Here is a 17,394-nt window from a genome sequence, read left to right as displayed (position 1 = left end):
TCCAAAAATCAAATTGAATTACATCACATTAATAATGCAATATTTTAAAAAATATCGATTAATTTTTAAATCAGTACTTACAATTCAGTTTTGAACCAATTTATATTGATAAATCGATTTAATATATTTGAACCAATTTCAAATTAGTTTTTATTAAAATCAATTCGAATCGATTTTTACTAAATTTTTTATAACTTTTTCTTGTTGTCGGTAAGGATGAAAACATTTGCAGAATAAATTTTATTTTATTTTTTAGAACTAGTAAGGTACCAATTGTTGAAATAGAACCCTAAAAATTTGCAAATGAAATAAAAACAGAAAATAAAACTCTAACAATTTGCAGAAGAAAAAATAAATAAACAATGGCGAGAAAACCAGGACTGGTGCCCGACACTTACGATGACGGAGAAGTTAAGATGCAATGGCGTCGATGAGATGGTGAAGTCGTGTCAAAGACGTGGTCGCACAGAGAAGGATTGCTTTGGAGATGAGATACCAATGGTTATGTAGTCGGAGATAAGATGGGTTACGTCAAAGAATGGTTTAGAGATTCAAGAGATGCGACAGTGTCGAAAATGCTAAACCGGTATAAAAGGAGCTAGGGCTCAATCATTTTGAATTTTGGGAGCTAAGATTTAGTTTTCTTATTTTTTACTATAGAAAAAACTATTCCACGATTTTGGTTTAAAAAAAATTAAAATTGATTTAAACTGATTTTCTTAATAAAATTTAGTTAATCGAACTTTTTAAAAATTATGGTTTAGTTCATAAATCATTTAATTTCATTTTATTAAAATGCAACTTAGTTTATCAATATAATATAATTAACTATATATTTTGCGGACCTCGATCTCTACCCCATTTTTTATCTTGTGTAGTTTTTTTTTCCAAAGATATATCCTCAATTTTTGGTGGGACCATGAGAAAATTTTCCTATAGAATCTATACTTGTAAGAACCTTATTACAGTTTACAAAGGTGAACCCTTCAAAGGAAACACTGCTTGCTATCTACTTTCTATGTGCACTATCTAATTTACAAAATCCACTACACCAAAGCCGATTGAAGAATTGATTCACAAACAGCACCTCTCACTGGGTTACTTGTGGTTGTCCAAATATTTTTAAATAAATAAAAAATAAAAAACTGGGTTATTGGTGTACAAGCAACCTGAAGCTGAAGTCATAGGGCATCATTTGAACCAGCTGTGAAAGAGGCTGTCTTCCCCTTCTTTCAAGGCATTCAACTGCTTCCTTTCTCAGTTCAACAGGTAGCTGAAGGCAAACCCAATCCAACAAAGATTCCATGTCCTTTGCAAAGTCAAGTAAAAACCAATCCAGTAACTTTGGAATTATTAACTTGTTTGTTTTTGTAATGCCAACTGCTGCCTGTAAATAATCTCTCTTTGCTGCTTCTAACTCATTATCAACTTCTGCTGCTGTGTACACCCTTACCTTCATAAAATAAAAATAGATTTTTTTATTTGTTCCATCAATTCAACCAACCATATTAAGAAATAAATTGTTTGATAAATATATTTGTTCCATGTTTTTTCCAAAACATGTATCCTTAGCTCTTTTCCAACACATGAGATTTATAAAAAAAAAAACATCTAAATTGATTTCAAAGTGCATGACATCTTTGGTTTGGTCATATATTGTCCGACCAGATAATCATATATTAAGACATTAAAACATACCTGAAAAAGCACATAGTTACTGTCCACACAACAATATTGTCATCTAAATTGAGAAACAAAAACTTACCACAGGTGAAGACCAGCTTCCACAGGATAGTGCAAATGTAACCAAAGGCTCAGACCATTCCAAACCAAATATGCTTCTTGCTTTCATCTCATCATTTTTTGCAGCTTTTAGACAGGTCTGTTGCAGGAAGCAAAGATGAAATCAAGGGATGAATTGTAATCTAGAAAGCATGACAAGGACTTGAACAAATTAGAAGAAGAACTATAATTTTTAAAAGCACAAGAAGTTAGTTGAGTATGCACTTACAAAGTTCAGGTGATAAGGAAGTCTCAAGATGAAGTGCTCTATGGTAATTGCCTTGAGCAGGTGGCCCCCCACTACTATTGTTGCCTGTCACAAGCATTGCCAAGTTTTAGTCAACTTGAATGCTTATCTAAAGAATCATCTTGGCAGGAAACTAAATACTTAATAGTGGTTGTGTGAAATGGATATATGAAGAATTGAAGTTCAGAACTACAATAGTTTTAGCAAATCAATCAATTTCACAAGGACAAACTTAATTATCTTTGATTTCAAGCTACTACAGTCCAATCTGTGTAAAATACATAGAACAGTGATGGGATTTTTTTCTGTCTTATTAGTATTTTCTAGCAGCAAAAAAGTTGAGATCACTGTACCTTCTGCATCAGTGCAACAACCATTTCAGGACTTTCAGGTATGCCATGCTCTAAATATGCCTACAATATATTCAAGCCAAATAATTGTAGTCACCTCAACATATTAGGCAAGGTAATGTGAGTATGCAAAATCAAATATAAACCTAGACATCAAAGTGCCAACCATTTTAGAGCTTGTTTGCATTGACTTATTTGTGCTTATCTACTGACATAAATATTTGTAAGACTTTTGAAAGATCTTATTGAAACATCTTATGACACGTCCATAAGTTGTTTTCACATTATTTCCATAAACTCTTCATGATAGCTTATGAAAATAGCTTAGAGCTTAGTTTGACTTTATTTTATCTTTTGTTATAGAAATAGCTTAAATAAGGTGTTTATCCAAAAAAAGTTGTTTATAGTGAGAAGTAGTAAATGAGTGACAGAAAAGTATCTTACATTCAGCATACAAGAATTATAGATGTTTATCCAAAATGCAAGTTTCTCCTGATGAGTAAGACCCTTCAAGTTCACAGAGGCAAGCTTCCCAAATAGGAACCTAAACATGTTTGCTAAATTAGACAGACACTCACAGATAGCATCAGCCAAAATTTAATAACCCTTTATCACTTACTTTAATCTATGGATCAGAAACACTGCATTTGTCATTCGGTTGAGATCGACAGTGGAGGCTTCAATCTCACAAAAACTATTGTACGCACCGATATCTCGAGTTTTCGATACTGAACAGATACCATACGGATCGCGTGGAGGTGTTTTTGACTCTCCTAAGTTGTCCTTGAATGTGCCAATTTTCATAAATACGCTACTCAAGCACTTGACAATATCCTCTGAAACTCTATTTGGTGTGCTATCAACTTCTACACAAGCACTTGAGGAATTTTGGGCTCTTTCCTGATCTACTAATCTCTTCTGCAACTGATCAATCAAAACGAAATGATAGTTGAAATGACAAATCAATCATTTCACACATCAAATAGTTAACTATTGAAAACTGTTGAATACCTGCAACTTCAAGTGATCTACACACTTGTCAGCTGATTCTTGTTTGGTTGGTGATTTCTTCACTGGAGGGATGACTTTAGCCGTTTTCTTTTCAAAAGATTTCTCTTCCGAAATTGATGATAATGAATCTTGTTTTGAATGCAATTGTTTCTTATTGACTAGCTTTCTAGTGCGATCGTGTACAATGTCTGACGAGGAAGAAGAAAAAGGCTTGCTACTAGAAGCACTTCTGGCAAGAGAAAGCTGAGGCCTAATGGCAGTAGAATTAAGCTCACTATGAGTCAAAGATTTTGACCTTTGATGTTTGGATCCTCTGATGGAACTCTGCTCCATTGGATCATTCAAATTTTCTGCATTCCTCTTGAAGGAAATGTTGACAGCTTCCTGATATAGACCTTGTCTGAAATTCACAACCTTCTGTTCTAATCGAACCACCTCTTCCTCCAATACCGCAACTTCAGCTACAAGCTCTAATGTCTAAAATACAGAATACAGAATTTTTGTTACTTTCCATGTGTAATGAAACCAAAAACTTAATTATAATTGACATATGTAATGAATACAATGATCAATGAAATATGATGAATAAAATTGATCAATCACTGACTTAGTGCATGTTCGGATTTGCAATGAGTTTCGCAGAATCACAGTGTGCCACTGTGATTTTGGCAAAAACTACACTTGGTAGCTTCAAAATAATCATGGTGCCATCGTGATCATTGAAGAAGAGAAAGATCCTTACATGGGGAGGGAGATAAGGAGGAAGACGAGGAAGTGCTCCCAAAGGTCTAGTGAGTGCTCTTTCCAACACTCTATGAACATTTTCTTCATGTCTCAGCTTCCTCTTTAACTTATCAACCTGCAAAGTTGGAGCATCATTCATAACTACAATCACATGTTACAAATGATGTGTAGAAATATCTTTCACTCACATCTTGTATCAAAGCCATTTTCCTTTCTCGACGCCCATTTTTCACAGTATTCTGTGCAGCCATTTTCCTTCTCCCTCCTGTTTCCATCTTGTCCTGCTTTGCACATTCAGTGAAAAACAGAATTTTTTGTTGAAACTTTGGTGTTTGTATGAAAAGAGAAAGAAAGACAGAAGGAAAGATAAGACTATTTGTTTCTCATGAGAAGTGAAATAACATATAGTTAAAATGAAAAAAGAAAAATTGTATGATCCACAATAATAATTTTAAATAAGGAATTAAAATACCATTCATAACTGTTAAAGTAGCTCTTAGTTTATGTTTTGCTTTTAATCCAACTTTTTATTTTTCTAGGAAATTTTATGCTTTTCTTTTTACAACCTAGTAGATTTATATGCTTACATAGCTTTATTTTCACGAGAATCCAACAAGCTTAAATGATGATTTGTTTCTTAAGATCTTACAATCAAACAGAAAAACAAAGGAAAAAAAAAGTGCAGAGAAAGAAGAATAAGTAATGAGTTTGCCGTTATTTGAAGGAACTTTGATTACCTGAAGAGTGGTGTGCGTTCTGCTACTCATCTTCTATGTTATCACTTTCACAGAAAACGAGAAAGAAAACAATGCAATCAGAAAAGGTAAAAAACATGCACAAGTGATGCTAACTCTAATAAAGTGAGTCTGCAAAAACAGTAACCAATAATTCACACACACACACAAAAAGCATAGAAGGAAACAACTTTGAAGACAGAGAAAAAAGAGAAACTGAGAAACATTTCATACAATTCAGGAAGCGGGAAACATGAAAGCAGAGAAAAAGAAAAAAAAAATGGTTTTTGTTTTACATGATAAGTACTATGATAAAAAAAAATGGAAGAGAGTGAAAATAAAGAGCATAGCATGAGAAGGAAAACGACGAGGTTTGATTTGAGAGGTTAGTTGTGGTTTCATCTCATTTAATGAATGATCAATGTTAGTGTTCCAGTTGTGTTGCTTGTAAGTACCAATGTTAGTAATGATGATGATAACAATGAAACCAATTCTGAACTCAAATGTTTAATGATATTTAATTTAATACTATAAAATATTCATATATTGCAAACAAATAAGTAAGTGTTGTTAACAGATATGGATATGGAGAGTGACAGAGATATTCCTTACTGAACTGCTCTGTGTAATTAATATTGTAATTTTGTCAATTTTGGTTTTTTTTTTAATGTGTTCTTTAATGTATTGACTATAATTAAGATGGAGGATGCTTTGTTAGTCAAGATAAATTAAATGTTCAATAGTTTATGAAAAAATTATAAATGTTGAATAATCAAATGAGAATTACTACACTCCAGTTATTTTTATTAGAGATAATCATGATTTTTTTTACAGGTGAATCCTCAAGTATTCCATAGTTTTGTTGAAAATAGTACCTAATATTCAATTATTTAATGTCATGTTATTATTTATATTTAAAATTTGACTTCAAAGTATTGATACCCAACAAAATTTAAAAATACCGTTTGAATTCTTTTCTTATTTGGTTTATATTGACTAAAAACTCACATATTTTTCATATAAGTATTATTTTTCTTGATAAAAGTTATTGACTTCTTTTCTTATTTGGTTTATATTGACTAAAAACTCACATATTTTTCATATAAGTATTACTTTTCTTGATAAAAGTTATCGACAAGAGAAAATTAGATAAAAGTCAAATAGAAATTATATATTATATAGAATGATAAAATAGTAATAATAACTAAAGTAGATTCTATCTCCCCACCTCCAACTCACCACAAAATTTGTCCCATTATCAAGATAAAAAGTGAAGGGATGATGCAGCTGCATAAATCTATAGACTTAAGTATTTATTATAGAATAATAATGGAACAAATTAAAGATGAGATGTTGAAAATAATAATGTGAATACTACTATTTCACATGGTTCTTAATTGTGGTAAAGTGACATTGAAAAACCGTTTTGTGTGGCCATTCACAAATGCAATTATTGTCGGGGTTAGGCATCATTACGGACATAAGATTAAGAAGCAAGCAACCTCATCAGTGAAAATAATCTGCTCAGTGCAAATACTAGTATTTTATTATAAGATTCTCATGTGATATTGATGCAATAATAAATAGTACTACTAATTAATTAACTACAAACAATTTGTCTTGGAGAAAATGTTTGAAAATAGTAAATATATTGCTTCAAGTCCAAGTCAAATTGTATAGACTTATTATGGTGTGAGAATTATACTATATGCACGGAAACAGGTACGTGCTCTGAACTTAAACGTTAGAGGGAGTACAACTAATTAAGGAAAAGATGAAATTGCACATGCTTTTGGTATAAACATGGATTGGATTGTTTGCTGTTATTACACTCTATCTCTCATGATTAATTAGCATAACTTTTTTTCACATAAAAATGCAATTAATTTTTTTTTATAAGCTCTCTTTTAAGAGATTCTTTTAAGTTTTACTTAACATCGGGTCGACAGTTCTAACTCGTCGACCTTTTATAAAGAAAATAAGTTGAGATTTATAATTTTATATTTTTAGATATTTTATTTTATTTTATTTTAAAAAAATAGTCGATAAAATAGTATATAATAGAAGAACTAGTTGACACTTTTTTTCCATCTTAATGTTGGATTTGTTGTTTTGTAAGCTATTTTGTCTATGTTTTATAAAAATCAATTCTACTAGCTTCTACAGGAATATATAGAATCAATTCCATAATTTATTAAAAGTGGTAGACATATATAAACGTAGAAAACAAATTAATATAAAGTTTTCGAATATAAATTGAAACATATTTAACTCACTTTCAATTAAAATTAATAATTTTTATAAAAACTAATTTAGTCAAAATCAAATTTACTCACCTCAAAACCAAATATACACATAGCAACTTAACCAAAATGTGGATCAAAATAAAAGCTACTGTGTATATTAAAAATAGGGCTTTTACTTCTTCAATCATTTTACAAAGTGTGATTTGTGACATGCTATGCTAAAGATGAGGATTAAAGGGCAAAGCATGTCCTCATAGAGCAAGTGGAACTTTTAATGCAGAAGTCATCGATCACTTTCATGCTCTATTTCTAAAGGATGAAGAAAACGACTTCATGCAGCAAGTTAAATAAATGGAGAATAAAAAAAAGAGTAAATAACATAAATGTAATATATAATTGTAGGTACAAATTAAGTACACAACCATTTATACTATTTTTTCCTAAAGCATCACTCTCTCTTTCATTTAGTCATTTATTTTATTAATCCTTAATTTAGTCTCTAAACTATATAAATATAATAAATAATCTTTAAAACATATAGAATTCATTAACTTAGGGATTAAATTGATGAATTGCATATATTTTAAGGATTAAATTGGTCGATTTTATATGCTTAAAGACTACATATTATTTTTATATATTTGATAGACTAAATTCAAGATAGAATATTACTTTAGATATTAAATTGATGTTTGATTCTTAAAAATATTGGCGTTAAGTTTGAGTCAAAAGTCCTACATTGGTCGAAAAAAAAGTAAAAATTGAGTAATATATAAGTAAGAAAATCAATATATACATTGATATAAAATTTTAAGTAAAGATGTAACGTTCAATTCATTTGTGTGGTTGCTCTTGATAAAAAAAAAATATAACATTCGTCTTCTATATATATATATATATATATATATATATATATATAAGACTTCGTTGATTAAATTATAGATGAAATAAATAAATTGATTGTGGTATTAAATTTATTAGTAATTTAAATTATTTTATTAGTTTATTTTTGAAGAGGAAATAATAATCTATAATTTTATTGTAATATTTATTATAGATTATAGAAAAATATAATAAGAAAAATGATAAAAGGTTCCATCCCTCCCTTATAGTTTATTTATAGATGGTGTTGCAAAACGTATTCACCATAAAATTCTGAGCTTGATCCAAAGCATAAAGTAGATCGATAATATGAGTGGTTAATTTGTTGCGATTCGTGGAAAGGGAAAAGAATTAAGGCACAGTCACATGCACATGAAAAAAGTGGGAAAATAGTTCGATTTCCAATACCCAACCTCCACTCATTTTTTTAAGAGTGTGTGATGCTAAAGTACATGTTTCCTTGTCAAAAATCAAAATATCTATTATACCTTTATTAAGTCCAATTTTAGGTGTACAGTTTAATTTTTAAGCTAAGTAATTATCATATATATAATGTTGCTTCAATCAGTAAGAAATATCTCATTTCAACATAATCCCTCGTTAGTATTATAAATAAAAAATAATTATTTTTATATATATATATATATATATATATATATAAGACTTCGTTGATTAAATTATAGATGAAATAAATAAATTGATTGTGGTATTAAATTTATTAGTAATTTAAATTATTTTATTAGTTTATTTTTGAAGAGGAAATAATAATCTATAATTTTATTGTAATATTTATTATAGATTATAGAAAAATATAATAAGAAAAATGATAAAAGGTTCCATCCCTCCCTTATAGTTTATTTATAGATGGTGTTGCAAAACGTATTCACCATAAAATTCTGAGCTTGATCCAAAGCATAAAGTAGATCGATAATATGAGTGGTTAATTTGTTGCGATTCGTGGAAAGGGAAAAGAATTAAGGCACAGTCACATGCACATGAAAAAAGTGGGAAAATAGTTCGATTTCCAATACCCAACCTCCACTCATTTTTTTAAGAGTGTGTGATGCTAAAGTACATGTTTCCTTGTCAAAAATCAAAATATCTATTATACCTTTATTAAGTCCAATTTTAGGTGTACAGTTTAATTTTTAAGCTAAGTAATTATCATATATATAATGTTGCTTCAATCAGTAAGAAATATCTCATTTCAACATAATCCCTCGTTAGTATTATAAATAAAAAATAATTATTTTTACAATTATTAAAAAATTAGTTAAGTGTAATTGATTTTTTAGATTTTATGTAAAAGTTAATTCAAAGTTACTAAATTATTGATTTGAATGTCAAATGTCAGCTATTGACATTAATACTTTGTTTTATATAATAATAACTAAGATTTTGAGACGGGTGTTTTGTTTATAATATTTACAAGTGAGATATAGAGAAAAATTTGTTCAATCTTAAAGGTCTATCTCAACTTGTAATGCCCGTATTAATATTGATAGATTTTATATTTTTTACAATAAATTGAATTTAAACACGAAATATTCATTTTATATATGAAAAATTTCTAGTACTATTTGTCATTTCGTCTATAGATAAAAAAAAATCTTGCTAAAAGTGAGACTTGTTGAATCATGGCTTTCTTAACTTGTTGAAATTGTTGGTTTCATTTCATGTGTTGTTTGTCTTTGCCTCGATTTGCCGACAACAATGGTTACAAGGATAGTGTTGTCAGTGCTCATGGCCTGCTCTGTTTAACCATGGGAACACAATAATGAAGAAGAGCTTATAACCATTTTTTTGCTGTCACACGTAAAGAAACCAACTTTTGTGGGCCACTGGCAATACCCAATAACTATTTTTCCCAAAAAGCCATTTTCTTACAACGTATCCCAAATACCACATACATTTAATCAACGTGTAAAGTTATTTAATTGTAACCAACCATGCAAAGTTATTCAATTATATATATATTTTATTACTATATGTAGTGTTCATGCAGTATTAAATCTTCAATATTTGTTGAATATCTTCAAAGTTGGACCCATGTGTCTATTCATCGGATTTATGATGCCTTAGAGAAACTACCTAGGTGATCGATGATCTAGCCAAGCAATGCTTGAGCTTCAATTTCAATCTCTAAGATTTTTGAATTTTTCATGCTTTTAATTTCTAATGTATTTGTTTATAAATGTTGTTTGTGCTTCCTTTCTTAAAAGTTTCAAATTTTCAAATCTTTTTTTTAGTTTACCCTCTTGAAGTTAAAAAAATAGATTTAATTATAGTTTTGATTCTTTATCATACATCTTTTATAAAATTTATTCCTCACTTTAAAATATCTCAATTTTGATCTCTTTTAAATTTTTAAATTAAAAAATAGTGATGTGACATATTTTAAATTATTTAATATAACATGATGATGTAGAATGATAGCACTAATGATATTACAAGAAAAATCTTTAGAAACTTCATTTTCAACTATATAAATTATTTATTTTTATAATTTAATTTATTACATAATAATTAATTAATTCATCTAGATACTTCTAAATTGTCAAATCTTATGTCATATCATTTAAAATGTCATATCACATTTTTGCGTTCAAATTTTATTTGGAGAGAGGGCAAAATTGAATAATTTTTAAATGGGAGACAAATCCCATAAACATTTTTATAAGAAGACTAAAACTAAATTAAACCATAAAAAACTTCAATCTATTTTTTTTGGAAAACATTAGAAGGGTTTCATGAACCAAAGCAAATCCCCACAAATGGGAATTGTAATGCATATATGAATACAACCTAACATAACAACTATTTTGGTAATATTATTTAATATAAAGATTATTTGGCATACATAGTGATAGCACCAGTTGTAATTTTTTATTTATATTTTGGTCCAACAATAAGAATCTCTTGATGGTGTGGGAAAATGGTCCTAAAAATAGAATTTGGACCACCAATTGCTAGGTAATCCAATTGATGGCAGGACCAAATGAATGAACTACATATTGAGTGGTACCTTTCATCTTATCAAGACAACCAAACAATGCCTTGGCCTTATAACTAATTCTCAAATCTCAACCTTACACATGTTTGCCCCCCAAATAGAAGTCACGGAAAAGTAAAGGCCACAACAGTACCTGAGTGAGTGTGTACAAGATTACACTACCAGAAACTTGGATTTAGCCATATGGCTGGTGCCTTATGGTATGGTCTACATAGCACCAAGTGTGAATTAGTGAACTGCCATTTTCAAAGACTCTTCGTCTTCCTTTCATTTTCCATAAAATAAAATTTAATTATTTTAGCTCCTAAGACACTTCATACTCAATATCTTACAAGTAAGTTTTGTAAAAATTAGCTCGACTCAATTTTAAACCTAATAAAAACATTGTTTGTTACCTACAAGTTGTACCAATATTTGATTTTGTGATAGGATAAAGCAAAACCACGCTGCAAAATCAAACATTCACTATGACTTTTCAATAAGATTGTAACGCGTTCAAGAAGACATTTACGGTTTATTGTTACAAGAGAACGTGACTTTTTTAAAATGCCAGTTCACTAATTCACATTTGATGGTGGAAAAATGGTGGTTTTCTAAAAGTGGCGGGTTGCTCTCAAAAATGATAGGATTTTCTACCAAAACTTATAGGATTTTCCCTTTAGTACCAAAAAATTATAGGATTTTCTTCATGCACTGATTTAGTTAAAATATTCACAAAAATTATACTTTGTTTTACACTACTATCGGATAGCGAGTGTGCATGAGCATGTATTGACTAGCTATGAGAGCTTTTTTATTTTTCAACTTAATTAGCCATCTTGAGAATTTTTCACAAGGGTTTGAGGACCCCTTACAAAAAAGCTGTCGAAACTATTGGCGTACGCAGGACTCGACTTCATGTGAGTAACATTTTTCGAAACTAACAAGTGAGGTAAAGAGAAATGTTCACCCCAAATATCATATTCATACTCATCTGCTAGTCCTGCTGCCTTTTGAGCTTGAACAGCATTTTGGTTTTGAAGTTTGGATCCAGGAGCTTGAGCGCGCGAAGTAACAGTACATTCTGATGACAACAAGGAGGGCGTAGGAGCGCCTGCACGAAATGGAGAAGTAGCACGAGGCAACTGAACAGTTATATTAGTAGTAGCAGCACTTCTTGAAGCTGAACACAACACTTGAGGAGAAGACATGTTATTACTGCAGCCTTCTAGTTGAATAGCAGGCTTCAAAACAGAGCCTTGGTTGTTTACAAAATGTTGTGCAGCAGCGACAGGTGGTATTGAACTAAGAGTCTCAAGAGGCATAGCAAAGGCAACTGGTGATAAGGGAGATGACGGCGTAGAGTTCCCACTTTGACTACTTGAAACTTCTGACAGTGATGTTAATTTTGCACCAAGACCTTTCCTCTTTTTTCTTCTCCCTTTTTCTTTGCCAGTTTTGACAACGAGATGACCACTCTGGGATGCTTTTGTTTGTTCAGAGCTCGGAACTTCTGTGGATGACAATATTCTTTCACCTCGACTATCCGTCAAATGATGGTTTTCAGAAGTCTGCATCAGTTCATATGAATTTCCTTGACCGTACGAATAACCGCCACAAGAAGCCTCGATTAAATGATTTATCTTATTAGTAACGGAGAGCTTACTCTTTCTTTCATTTTGATATAGCAAAGAGGTTTTCCCCCCACTTTTCACAGCGGTGGTGTGGACCAAGTTATCGTCACTCTTGCACGAATAATCCAAGGAGCCTAATGCAGTACTTTGAGGGGATACGAACCAAAACACCAAATACAATAAGGATGCAACAAGAAGGAATCCAGAAAGAGTTTTTTTAACTCGCATCCAAAACATCGACTTCTTGCAGTTACTTAGCATATCCTGCGAGAAACTTGCCTTCATCGGTAACAGAAAAATACCAGTAGCCAATGCAAGTTCAAGATCTCGATGCACCATGGCTGCAGAAAAATCAGTTTGGTATGATATCATAAGTTTGATCGACTCCCCAGGTTCAAGAGCAAAACCCCTACAATGAAGAATCTTAAAGCCATCCAAACCGCATTCTCTCCCAGAAACTCGGATACTTTTAACCTCCAATGGCAAGTCTCCTGTGTTCTTGACATATAACTCTTTCACTAAAGGTTGTGAACATGCAGAAGCTGTCTCTTTTGTGTGAAGTAAGGAATATGGAAGAGAAAAATTGAGCGGCTTGGGAATTTTAAAATCGAAATCCACACTTTGAACATGCTCAGAACTCTCATCGAGCGAAACTAGAGAAAGCAACCCTCCCAATCCTCTTAAAGGAACCGACTCAACACCTGAAAGATTGTTTCTTACCAATGCTGAACCACTCCAGCCACAACGATCGGACGGATAAAAAATAACCGGCCCTAAAGTTGCATGATTGTAGGGGTGCACATAAGCCTCTGTCACTGCACTCTCTGGTATTGAGAATCCAAACTTTGTCGGAGTAACACCATCATCTACAACCAAATTACCGGATGAAGAAGGGTTTAATAAATCATGCAGTCCCTGACATTTGTTAATTAGTTCTCCTGAATTCAAGATAAGCTGCATCGTAACTGGATGTCGGCTTGGATTCTTTACGGTGATCCACCTAGATATGTGACTTCCAACCTGAATCGTCGGAAATAGTATCTCTTGGTCTTCAAGTACAGACATGCCACTCGCAGTTCCTTGAGACTTCCAGTTTTCAAGAACAAGCTCATCCACTGCTGTTTCTAAAACCTTTTATACAAAAACAGCACATAGAATTGTTTTAATGATTGTTGGAAATATATATATATATATTTATTGATAAATAATCAATAATAGATGACTTAATTCCAATGAATGCGAACTTCCTTGCTTGCATAATAATCAACCATGTAGACACATAGAACATTTTGTGATAAATGGAAAATGAAGAGAAAATGTTCCCTTTTGTTTGAAAAAAAATTGCAAAATTAGAATTCTTGCCCAAAAAAATATCATCATATAATCATTTAAAACTGATTTTTTTTTCTCCTCTTCAACTATGTAGTAGAAACAGCAAGGAAACTATTAAATCAACATACCTTAACATTTGGTGGCAATTGCGTGCTTCTGCCCACATACCCTGCCCGCATATTGTGAGCTTCAATATGTTTAGACTTGTCTTCTACTCCAGCAGATGAAAGTCTTTGATGTTCAAAACAAATATATATTATGTCCTCACATGGAATCACAATCAGGGGACTAGCCGAGTCATTTGTTAGAATTGACAGTTTGCAATTCTCTTGCAAGTCAGAGACTTCAGGCGAATCCAAGTGCAGGTGACTACAGTAAATAATGCCAACTTGTGTGACGCTGCCGGGGAAAAGCAGCAAACCTTCCTTGTACTTGATACGGAAAAGCTTCGCGTCATCAACTTCTAGAACTTTAACAAAACTTAAAATGTAAGAGGCATCATTCCTCAGAGAGATAGTGATAGCAATTTCACCACTGTCACAAGTGGCTAGACCCTCGAGAGTTGCTGAAACAAATTTACCAACAGTGTCGGATGCAGAATGACGATCAACTTTGGCTTCAATAGGAACCATAATAGTATCCGATGTGTCTTCTGAGGATCTCAGTAAATTCAAACAAAATGCACCGAAGATTTTTCCCTCATCTCCAACTGTAATATCGATCTCGAAGAGAGTTTCGGAGTTATGTGGACTAATATCCCACTTCCTATGAGGCCTAATTGCTACTATTGGTGAACCTACTTGGCTACTCTTCACAACCAAACGATCCTTAATGGTTGGAGAGAGACGAGTATCAAAAACCTGAAAATCATTTACGCTACAAGTTCCTTCAGTTTCGAGAGAATTATCACCCAAAGAAATTGATATCCAAGCAGTAATTTCCTCCACATAAAGGGGTTCATCAAAAGGATTGAACAACGAAAAATTCCGGCTCAACCTTCCACCAGGAGAGATTTCCACGCCCGACAAGGGCTGAATTCCAAAAGGAGACTCGATAGCATATCCTTTAGCCTCTACAACAAATCCACCTGAACTTGTCTGCAAAATCAGACTAGCTGATGAGACACCGAGACACTTCGGGAAGAAAACAAAACAAATTGAAGCTGATTCACCAGGTCTTAGCGAAACCTCGCTGTAGTTACAAGGGTAGAACTGCAAATCCGTGCTGAATGGTTCATATAGGTGCAATGTGCTCTCATTACATGTATTTTCCACAGTTAAAAAAGCTGTTGAAGAAGAATATAAATATTTTTGTCCCCAGTCCAACACAGTCGGGGCAATCTTTATATTGGGTGAGACAGAATCATCCAACAAATTTGATTTAAACACCTCAGAGCTCTTTGGCGACAAATGCGCTGACTTCTGCTTATGCAAAGAGCCACCACATGAGGAAATATCATTTTTACGACCAATCTGGGTTTGAAGAGAAAGTACCTCATTGACTCTTTCTTTCGAGTTCAGAGAACACGAGATAACCCCTCCACTAAGTAACCTAAACACACCAAAGTCAGATAACCAGCTTTTGTTACTACCAGATTCTTCTGTGGAAGCTTCCTTTATAATTTTCTCTTTGCGAGAAAACCCGTCCAACAATGAAGGAAAGCAAAACAAATGACTGTTTGGACACACATTTTTGAAACTGTTGTCAGCAGCTGGAAAACCGTGGCCTAAACGAGAGTCACTAACAGCGGTGTCTGAAGAATCAAAATGGTAACTTTTCTCAAAAGATGCACAAGCATCATAATCTGGCGAACTTTCCACCACATTCATACAGCATAGTCCATATGCAACAAGGAAATATAAGATACATGACAAAACCACATGACAAGTGAATTTTCTTGTCAGCTGCAACAATCCCCTAGTTGAACCATAAATACACATTAGATTTTTCGCACAAAACAACTAAAGAACGAAATGCTTACATTGCCAGAAAAATAATACATACATTTCTGCAAACATAAAAATGTCAAATAGCCAAACATTTTCCTATTCATTCACCACTTCATTTGGCTCCAAAAAATAAATAATGAAAAGGGACGTTTTGAGATAAATGTCATTTAACAAAAACATACATTAATTTATAAATTATAGCAAATGGGTAGGTTTAAAATGGCCATATAATAAGCCACTAAATTTAAATTTAACCAATTGCAGTTACACTTCACAGCATTGATTACAAAACAAGTAATTCCAAGCAGCATATAGTGCCAAAAGTAAATAAATAAACAACAAGTACACGAAGATAGGAAGTAATAATAATAGAAATTAAGCTTGGTATGCTAGAAATAGAAAAGATAAGGATCCTTATCCGCACAGTTACTATGTGAAAACTGAAAAATTTAATTAATTATCATACCAACCATTCTTGAACTTGTGAATAAAAAATAAAAAATTTACCATAAACACTTACACAAACCATTCTAGCTAACCTTAACCATTAACCCAAAATTTTCAACTGAAAAAAAAAAATCACAGTAATCACTCTCAAAACGAAAAAAGAAAGTATCTTTACTCAAACCATATATCATAGGCGACACAGATAGTCACAAGGTTGAAAATTTATTTGAAAATAAACAAAATAAAATAAAATAAAATAAAATAAATTTGAAATAATAAGTCAAAATAGCCAAGAGAGAAAAAACAGTGATCAACTTGAAGACAATGAAAAAGGTTGAAAATTTGTCGAATATTGAAAGAAATAAAAAAATAAAAAATAAAAATAAAAAAGCCGAAGAAACTATTGAAGTAAAGAAAGTAAAAAATGGTGGAAGAGAGAGAGAAAAAGAAAAGATACCGGCGGCGAAACATAGGGTTGATGATTAGGGTTTGAAGGTCCATGGAAGAAGAGAAAGAGAAAGAGAAAGAAAAGAAGAAGAACCCATAAGACGTTGAAGCGATTTTTTTGGGATTCTTTCACTGCGCTTACTACAAGATGAATGAATGAATATTTTTGAGGGTGGTAAAACAACTACCTAAGTTAAAATAAATATCAATACTTGCTAATTAAAAATAATAACTAAGTTAATAACTTAATACTAATTTTTATTTTATTTTATCTTGAGAGGTTAGAAACAGGTTTGAAAGTTGCTGAAAGGCAATTCTGATTGCTTAATCTTATAAAAAATTAAGATATTGTTGATAAGTCAAAAGTTCTTTGAAATAATTTTATAAAAAAATATATATTCGTTTTGTGAATTTAATATTTTTTTATGAGACCTTTTTCACATTCCTTTGTGCGTCTATGAAATATTTATTATCTACCTACAAAAAATGAATTATTTGCTATGTGTTGTGGGGATTTCCAAAACAAAACTTATAAATTAGTGTTTTTTATATAAATATACCCTTTTTAAAAGAGGATAATTTAGCATTATTTTTTGA

At 31.7% G+C, this 17,394-nt stretch overlaps 2 protein-coding genes across 8 annotated transcripts; both read right to left on the bottom strand.

The window, feature by feature from the left end:
- Positions 1–915: 915 nt before the first annotated feature.
- LOC101498813 (uncharacterized) lies at positions 916–5,431 on the bottom strand. Of its 7 annotated transcripts, none has more exons than XM_004511892.4 (11): positions 5,103–5,427; positions 4,872–4,915; positions 4,323–4,415; positions 4,133–4,249; positions 3,391–3,867; positions 2,999–3,303; positions 2,824–2,923; positions 2,383–2,442; positions 2,012–2,095; positions 1,766–1,882; positions 916–1,453 (listed from the first exon to the last, which is right to left on the bottom strand). In XM_004511892.4, the coding sequence occupies exons 2-11, from the start codon at positions 4,899–4,901 to the stop codon at positions 1,151–1,153; spliced, it is 1,686 nt and encodes a 561-aa protein (XP_004511949.1). In that variant the 5' UTR covers positions 4,902–4,915; positions 5,103–5,427; the 3' UTR covers positions 916–1,150. The 7 variants fall into 7 exon arrangements, with proteins under 7 accessions (XP_004511949.1, XP_012574560.1, XP_012574561.1 ...); XM_012719106.3 differs by having other exon boundaries at positions 5,324–5,342; XM_012719107.3 differs by having other exon boundaries at positions 4,133–4,240; positions 4,323–4,418; positions 4,872–5,431.
- Positions 5,432–11,778: 6,347 nt separating this feature from the next.
- On the bottom strand, positions 11,779–16,991 carry LOC101498469 (uncharacterized). The gene is made up of 3 exons (XM_004511889.4): positions 16,808–16,991; positions 14,083–15,871; positions 11,779–13,753 (listed from the first exon to the last, which is right to left on the bottom strand). Exons 1-3 carry the CDS (start codon positions 16,849–16,851, stop codon positions 11,819–11,821), a joined length of 3,768 nt encoding a protein of 1,255 aa, XP_004511946.1. The 5' UTR covers positions 16,852–16,991; the 3' UTR covers positions 11,779–11,818.
- Positions 16,992–17,394: the final 403 nt, after the last annotated feature.

This window comes from Cicer arietinum, chromosome 8, assembly GCF_000331145.2.
Source record: "Cicer arietinum cultivar CDC Frontier isolate Library 1 chromosome 8, Cicar.CDCFrontier_v2.0, whole genome shotgun sequence".
Taxonomy (NCBI): domain Eukaryota; kingdom Viridiplantae; phylum Streptophyta; class Magnoliopsida; order Fabales; family Fabaceae; genus Cicer; species Cicer arietinum.
Note: the sequence above shows the minus strand (reverse complement) of the source record. Positions and strands in the feature narration are given on the sequence as shown.